The sequence below is a fragment of the Pogona vitticeps genome, chromosome 6 (assembly GCF_051106095.1).
Source record: "Pogona vitticeps strain Pit_001003342236 chromosome 6, PviZW2.1, whole genome shotgun sequence".
In the NCBI taxonomy this organism is placed as follows: domain Eukaryota; kingdom Metazoa; phylum Chordata; class Lepidosauria; order Squamata; family Agamidae; genus Pogona; species Pogona vitticeps.
In genome coordinates this window covers 121,733,145-121,740,487 of record NC_135788.1, presented here as the reverse complement: position 1 = coordinate 121,740,487, position 7,343 = coordinate 121,733,145, and the positions used below count along the sequence as shown (strand labels likewise).

Below are 7,343 nucleotides of genomic sequence, written 5' to 3'. Positions count from 1 at the left end.
AGAACAGTCCTCCATCTGAAGAGGACCCAGAGGACAGGTCTGTGGGGTGGCCTCCTTCTCCTTTGGAAGGGCTGCCCAGACTAAAACTAATTCATAGAGGAGGCCCCGTAAGCCCACCCACCCACCACATCTCCAGGCTCCGTTTGGCTTCGGGGAACAGCCCTGCTATAGGGCATTCTGGGGGTGGGGGGCAGCGAAGCAGTCCCTCCCGGTTTTCATCCAGACCTCTCTCTCGACAGAGATGGAGTTTGTCACCGGGTACCGTGCGGAAATCCTGGACTTTGCCGAGCTGTTTTTTGGCTGGTACCGGCGGTTCCTGCTGGAGGCCGCCCATCGCCAAGGCAGCGAGCGGCGCAAGCGGCAGGAGGGCTCCATCCGCCGCCTGCCCCCGGATCCGGCCCCGTGGGTCTTGCACGTGCTGCCCAACCATGCCCTGGCCTTCACTGTGGCGGACCCGGGGCAGCAGGTCGGCGGGCGCTTCTACAGCGAGGAGGCCCTGGCGCTGCGTGACCTGGACCGCTTCATCACCTTTGTGGGCGCCGTGGAGGAGGAAGAGGAAGAGGCCACGCCGGAGGCCGGTAAGCCCCACAGTCTAAGGTGGTGACCAGAAGCTGGGGCTTAATTATTTAAGGATACCTGCTGGGGACGGGGCTAAGGTGGCTTCCCCCCCCCAAAGTGCCAATAGTTAGAGGCCACTAAAGTCTAGAACAGGAGGAAAAAGACCAGCCCCTGCCAGCCCGATGGTAGGTAGGAAAACAGGCACCACCTCCTCCCACCTGACTTTCGCTTTCCTCTTTTCAGAAGGCAAAAAAAATTCTATTAAGAAGGTATCCCTTTCTTCCCTTCCTTTTTCCCTGAAGTGGTTCATGTCCACACCTTAAGTGGAGTGGGTTGGCATCAGAGCTGCATGCCCCAGAGCCCAAAACGGCTTAGCTACAGGTCTGATCCTCCTCTCTGACTAGACACACTCTGTTTTTTAACCATCTTTTGCCCCTATTATCTAGGACATCTCACCTGAAGGGGCTTCCAATTCCATTGGCCCACAGGACCCTCTATTTTTGGTTTTCATCAGTCAGGCAATGCCTGCGTTCTGCCCAAGGGCACGAAGAGACGCCGGTGGCTGTTGTTTCTTCACTACGTCTCTGCCATTAATGCCCATCAGACCCTCGTAGACGTTGAAGGAGGCAGCTGACCGTTGCTGCCACCCGGCCAGTGAGTCTACATGGCTCAGCAAGCATTTGAACCCGGGGGTTCACCGAGTCATTGCCAAGCTCCTTTTCCACAACCAACATCATGGCTCTCGCGCAAGAGCTGGCCCAGGTTGGCATTGTGGTGATGTGCTATCAAGTCGCCTCCAACTTATGGCCACCTTATGAATGAGAGAACTCCAAAATGCCATGCCCTCCACTGCCCTCCACAGCGCTTGCCATCTCAAGCCTGTGGCTTCCTTTAGGGCATTGATCCCTCTCGCAATTGGTCTTCCTCTTTCCCTGCTTCCTTCCACCTTTCCCAGCATCACTGTCTTTTCTAGAAGAATCCTGCCTTCCCATGACGTGCCCATCGTAGGACAGCCTCCATTTCATCATCCGTGTGTTCAGAAACGGAAGGCCCACCGTGGCTTCCTTGTCGGTCACCGACCTGGAGGCAGTCCTGGAGGCAACTCCCACCAGGATCACCCTTTTTGTTCGTTTCAGACAAAGAGGCAAGATGATGAGAGCTGCAGGCCCTTTTACCAGCCGAGATTTCGCAAAACGAGGAGGAGGGAAAAGGAGGTTAAGGAGGGTGGAATTTAGACGTTTAGATTTCTCCCCCTGCTTTGGGTACAATATGTTTTCTTTCAGTTTGTGACTTCCCATCCGCCAAACATGACGTTCCAAGGGCTTGCAGAGGGATTTGGAGGTGGGGGGCAAACCATTCCCGGGGGCAAACCCTTCTCTCTCCTTCATGATGGAGTGAGTGACACAGCCGGATTTAGAGCCTCCCAGCCAGCTCTTGCTTCCTCGCTCCTTTGCCCCCCCCTGCAGGCCAAACCCTCTGGCGCGTGGAGCACCTCCTGCTGGTGACGGATGAACACGGCACCATCCTGGGCTTTGACTTCTTGCTGGGGGGCTCCCCGGGGGCCTCTGGACACGAGCCGCTGGAGCCCCGGGCTTTCGCCCTCCTTTGCTACTGCATGATGTGCCCTCTTGGGGCAGGGGAGCCCCGACGGCCGAAGACACTCACCGTGGGAGATGCCACCTTGCACAAGTAAGCAGGGCCAAGGGGCCGAGGGTGGCCTGGCGAAGGGAGGGGACACCGGGATGGGGGTGGGGGGGTGGACTGCCAGCCAGGCAAAAGGTCCCAACCCTCCTCTACTCTGAGTTGTCCTCTGCTCCTCCCCTGGCAGGTCTCTGGAGCCGCTGCTCTCGCGCCTTGGCGTAAAAATGAGCAAGGGGTTGATGAGGGGATGGGGTCCCCGGCCGGCTTTCACTTTCCCGACCACCCGTGTGCAGGCCTGCCATGTGTGCAAGAAGCACAGCTTCGAAGGCCAAGTCACAGCATGGTGAGTGCAGCATGGAGGTGGTTCTGCATGTGCATGCACACACGCGTACAAACACACACTCCACCTTATCCCAAAATGCCATCCGCCCAGGCCCTGGTCCTGCGCAGAGGAAGGTCTCCTTGTGTCTGCTCCACTCAAGAGGGGAGGAAAGAACTGTTAAAAAAAACACAATCATATCTTGCTTCGCATCTTTTTCCATGCTTGTGCTCATTGATACACTTCCATCGGCCACATGGGAAGGGCCACAGAGTGTGTGTTAACACAATCTCCTTTTTAGACAGTGGCATCCACAGGCTCCTTTGCACACCCTTGGGCACAGCCCCCCCCACACTCACTCACTCACTCACTCACTCACTCACTGCACACTTCCAGGGAGCAAGGCGCACCAGTCCCTTGTCCAACGGATGTTCTGCTCCCCTTTTGCGCACTTGCAAGGGGCAACCTTCCCAGGGCCTCATGGGGTCCTGGCACCGGCCACCTCCTCTGGGCCATTTCTTCTCATGCTCTTCATTCTTCATTGGAAAAGGTGCGCTCAGCACATGCAGCGCTCCCAAAGGCTGTCAGTTGCTGTTCCCCACCCACCCGCGGCCTGCAATGCCATTCCTGAGGTCCCTCGGCCTGCTTCTGAACTTACCTCTGGCGTTTCTCTGCCTCCACAGCCAGCACTGCCGGGCAGTCCTCTACTGCTCCGAGCGCTGCCGCAAACTGGACTGGAGCCGCAGCCCCGAGGATATTGGGCACCAGTTCTGGTGCCAGCACATGGCCGGATACATGAGCCACGCCCAGGAGCTTGCCAATCTGCCCTTCACCTTTGCAGCAGGTGAGAGAACTCCCCAGAAAGGGTGAGGGAGGGAGGGAGGGAGGGAGGGAGGGAGGGAGGAGGGTGTCCACCAAAGCGCCAGATGTTCCCCATCAGAGCAATGTGTGCATTTGGCGATCTGTTTGCAAATTCTTCAAAAAGGAACTAAAGCCAAATGTGCCCCCCACCTGCCCTGACTGTATTCATCCGATGCAGCTCTTCCTGGCACTATATTGTACTCGCCTGCCAGCCTGCCATATGGGGCACCATGTGTGTGTTAAAGACAAGGAGCCTCTTGAGAAAAACAGGTGGCAACCCTATCAGCCCTCACCTGGCTGAACGCAGGACAACTTGTGAGCCTTCAGCAAAGAATGGACTGGGCCCATCTGGAGGAACCTGTGGGCTTCAGTTCTTCCCATGTTCCTGCTATTTTCCTCTCAGGTTCTTCCAAATACCAGTTGTGAAACTTGAACATTTCTGGTAGGAACCGAATAGAAAGAAAAAAAAAATTTATTCATTCATTTATTTTATTTTAAAGATTTATAGCTCACCCTGTATCACAGGATCCCTGTATCACAGGGTTACAGAGCTAGATAAAACAATTTTAAAACATACACGCTTTGAAACAATTTAAAATTAAACAGTTTAAAAACACATAAAATTAAAACCACTTGCACGGACTACAACCATCAACTCCCAAAGACTCCCTTGTGTTGACGTGGTGCCAGTCACCCCTTCCGTTGCTGCTATCGCTAGTCCTGGCAAGAAGGGGCAGCAAGGGGGGGGGGAAGGAGGGCTGGTTCCCTTCAGCCCATGGAATGGGGGTGGGGGTGACAGGGCTTGGCGGGAGGGGCTGCAGGAGCCCAGAGAGCAAAAGGAAGGTGGATGACCTCTCCCCCCCCCCGTCCCTTTCCAGAGGTGACAAGCGAGACGTTCAACAAGGAAGGCTTCCTCTCTGCCCGGGGGCTCACCCGGGGCTACTGGGCGGGCGAGAGCATGCTGGTGAGAGCGCCCGACTATGGCGTGGGGCTGCAGGCTCCCCCCAAGAAACCCATGGACTTCCTGCAAAGTGGTGAGAGGCAAGCGGGGCGGGGGGGGGGGGCGCAGGTGGGCGGGCAGGCGTTGGAGGTGGATGGAGGGCAGCCAGGCAGGCCTGAGACCCCCAGAGGGAGGGAGGGAGGGAGGGGCTCTTTCAGCCGCTGGCCAGAGACACACCCACCTCGGTGAGGGGGCAGCGTGGAGGGAAGCCAGCGACCCCTCTGGCCTGTTTCTTCTCTCCCCAGGGAACCCCTTTGAGGCTCTGAGGCCAGAAGGTGGGACAGCTCTTCCACCAGCACCCCCAGAGCCCCCTGCCCCTCGGACCTTCTTTGGTGAGACCTACGGACAGGGAATTTGGGGCTATGGGGCCTCCCTCCCTCCTTCCTTCCCTCCCTCTCTCTGCACACACACGGCAGGTGCTAGAATCTGACAGTCCACCTCTAAACACCTCCTCCTCCCAAACCTTAGGTTCATGGAAAGAATACTACCAGTGGCGGGGGCTGCCGCTGGGGGCCCCCCTGGCCGTCATCTTGACCTACCCACTCACCATGTACTACATCATCACACAGCTGGCCCCACAGCACTGTGAGTATGGATGCCGCTGCCCCCCCACCCTTGGCCAGCCCCCCAGCCCCCCAGCCCCCCTTTCTGGGGGCAGGCCAGTTCTTCTTGCTCTTAAACCTCCCCTCCTCCCGCCTGGGGTGGGCACAGGGCCCATTCCGGCCTCCAGTGGCTGTTGCCCCTCATCCCCCCCCCACACACACACCCCATAAATAGGCAGCACATTCAGCCAAGAGGGTACAATGCCATTGGGGCCCCTCTGCCCCTGCCCCTCTCCCACACAGCCCGGGAGGGGGGGGGTCAGCCGTCCTATGTCTCCAGATCCCAGGTCAACAGCATGTTGCTTTTCCAGCCTCCTATGCTATGTGAGGAAGCTTTCCACTCTCCTCAGGGCGACTGCCTTCACTTATTTCCCAGATTCTGGTACCAACTGCCCCCCCACTCCCCCCCCCCTGAGAGGCCCAATGAGGTCCAAAGTCCTTCCTGGCTCTCTAGGGCTTTCCAGAAGTGCTGGTCCTTCTTAAAGAAGGGGGCGCTATTTGTGTGTTTGAAAAATGGGGGGGGTGCCCAGCATTTCAGACAAATCAAGAGCCTCTGTCTTTTTGCAAATGACGGGGGGGGGTGTTGTTGCTTTTTCTCAGCGGTTCTCCTTCCCTCCCTTTCAGTTCCTGAGCTGAACATTTTGAACAAACAGTCCCTCAAGATCCACGTGGTGGAGGCAGGCAAGGAGTTTGGGGTCCTGATGGCCTTCTGGGTAAGGGTTAGGGTTCCGCGGTGGGGGGGGCAGACGGGGAGGGGGGCACCACCAGGCGCCTCTGGGGCTGTAGCTTCCTGGTTTGTCTTCTCAAACCCCCCCCCCATCCACGCAGGAGCTGTCGGTGCTGCTCCCCCATGTCTCGCTGGAGCTGCTCTTCGTCGGGGGGGCCCTCCCCCCGGAACTCGATGGCCAGCAGTTTCTCCTGCAGAGAGATGTGAGTCGCCTCCCCTCACCTACGCCAACTTCCCCCCCACCCCAAGTCTGAGCGTCCCAACGGGAGGGGGGTTGCTTTGCTCAGCTGTGACCCCCCCCGCCCCGCCCAAGGCAGGACGTCGCCTCTTTGGGCTCCCTGCCGAGGAGGAAGGCGTCTTCGCCGGGGGTCCCGGGACGCCGGGAGGTGGGCTTTCCTTGTGGGAGGGGGCTGCCTGTTTAAGCAGAGCGCTACCGCCCCCCCCCCCGTCTCCCCGCTCTCCCTCCTGCAGGAGGAACTCGGCGTCTCCGTCCAGCCCGGCCTGGCCCCGAGGGCCAAGGGCGGGCGCCGGGAGCTGCAGCTGGGGTTCAGCGCCCGCCCCTACCACCTCCTGCAGGCCCCCAAGCCGGACCTGGTCATCGGTGAGCTGCCCCCGGAGGCGGAGCAGGCCCGCCGGGCCGTCGGGGGGGGTGAGGGAGGGCCGCCGGCGAGGGGGGGCGGAGGGCTCGGTGGGTCCCCTCGGGCAGCCCCGGCTGAGGCGCGCTCCTTCCCGGCAGGGTACAACTCCGGCTTCGCCCTCCAGGAGACCTGGCTGAGCTGCCTGCCGCGGCTGCAGGTGAGTTGCCCGCTCGCCCGCCCCCTCCATCCATCCATCCATCCATCCATCCATCCATCCATCCATCCTTCCTTCCTTCCTTCCTTCCTTCCTTCCTTCCTTCCTTCCCCGGCGCTCGGGCGCCTCGGAGGCCCGGGCTGGCCCCGGGGCGACGGGCGGCGGCTGCCCTTCTCCTCTCCGGCTTCTCTCCTCCGCAGTCGCTCCGCGTCCCGGCCTACTTCACCGAATGCAGCGAGTACAGCTGCGCCGTGGACGAGGCGGCCGTGTCCATGGCCACGGGGGGCAGCGCCAGCCCGGCCCAGATCAACCCCTTCCGCTCCCCCTTCCGACGGGTGGGCACCGACAACGCCATGCCCTGGTGGGTACCCACGCCCGCGCGGCCCCCTGGCCCGGGCTTCCCGACGCCCAGCGGGGCCGGGAGGGGGTGGGGGTGGGGGCGGCGGGGGGGGGGACGAGCTCCGGCCGACGCCGACGCCCGCTTTCCCGCCACGCCAGGTATTCCAACGCCTTCGTCTTCCACCTGATCTACAAGGCCTCGGCCGGAGCTCATCGCCCGACGGCGGCCACGGTCCCGGCCCCTCCGCCTCAGCCCCTGGCGCCCGGCGGGAACCCGGAGCCCCCGGAGCCGGCCCGCAGCCGGCGGAAGGAGAAGAGGCAGCAGCGCGCCGCCGGGCGCCGGCGCAAGTGACGGGACGGGCCGGGAAGGGAAGGGAAGGGCGCCCGAGGAGGAGGAAGAGGAGGAGGAGGGAAGAAGAATAAACCGCCTGGTGGGCAGCGCGCCTCCGTCTTTCTTTACGCGGCCGGGGCGGGGCGGAAGGCCACGCGGGGGACGGGGAGGAG

General features: G+C 60.8%; 1 protein-coding gene across 1 annotated transcript; it reads left to right on the top strand.

Moving 5' to 3' along the window:
- The first annotated feature begins 241 nt into the window (after nt 1-241).
- ZMYND15 (zinc finger MYND-type containing 15) lies at nt 242-7,277 on the top strand. Its single transcript, XM_072977325.2, has 13 exons — nt 242-578; nt 2,025-2,247; nt 2,387-2,542; nt 3,202-3,362; nt 4,258-4,413; nt 4,625-4,711; nt 4,848-4,964; nt 5,606-5,694; nt 5,810-5,911; nt 6,180-6,309; nt 6,445-6,503; nt 6,701-6,861; nt 6,999-7,277. The coding sequence occupies exons 1-13, from the start codon at nt 242-244 to the stop codon at nt 7,189-7,191; spliced, it is 1,971 nt and encodes a 656-aa protein (XP_072833426.1). The 3' UTR covers nt 7,192-7,277.
- The last annotated feature ends 66 nt before the right edge of the window (nt 7,278-7,343 follow it).

Bases quoted from the DNA above. Each gene is read 5' to 3' on its own strand.
- ZMYND15 (XM_072977325.2), top strand. From the start codon at position 242: ATGGAGTTTGTCACCGGGTACCGTGCGGAAATCCTGGACTTTGCCGAG. The intron at 2,248-2,386 runs GTAAGCAGGGCC...CTCCCCTGGCAG, and splicing joins GGAGATGCCACCTTGCACAA to GTCTCTGGAGCCGCTGCTCT. The intron at 4,712-4,847 runs GTGAGACCTACG...CCCAAACCTTAG, and splicing joins TGCCCCTCGGACCTTCTTTG to GTTCATGGAAAGAATACTAC.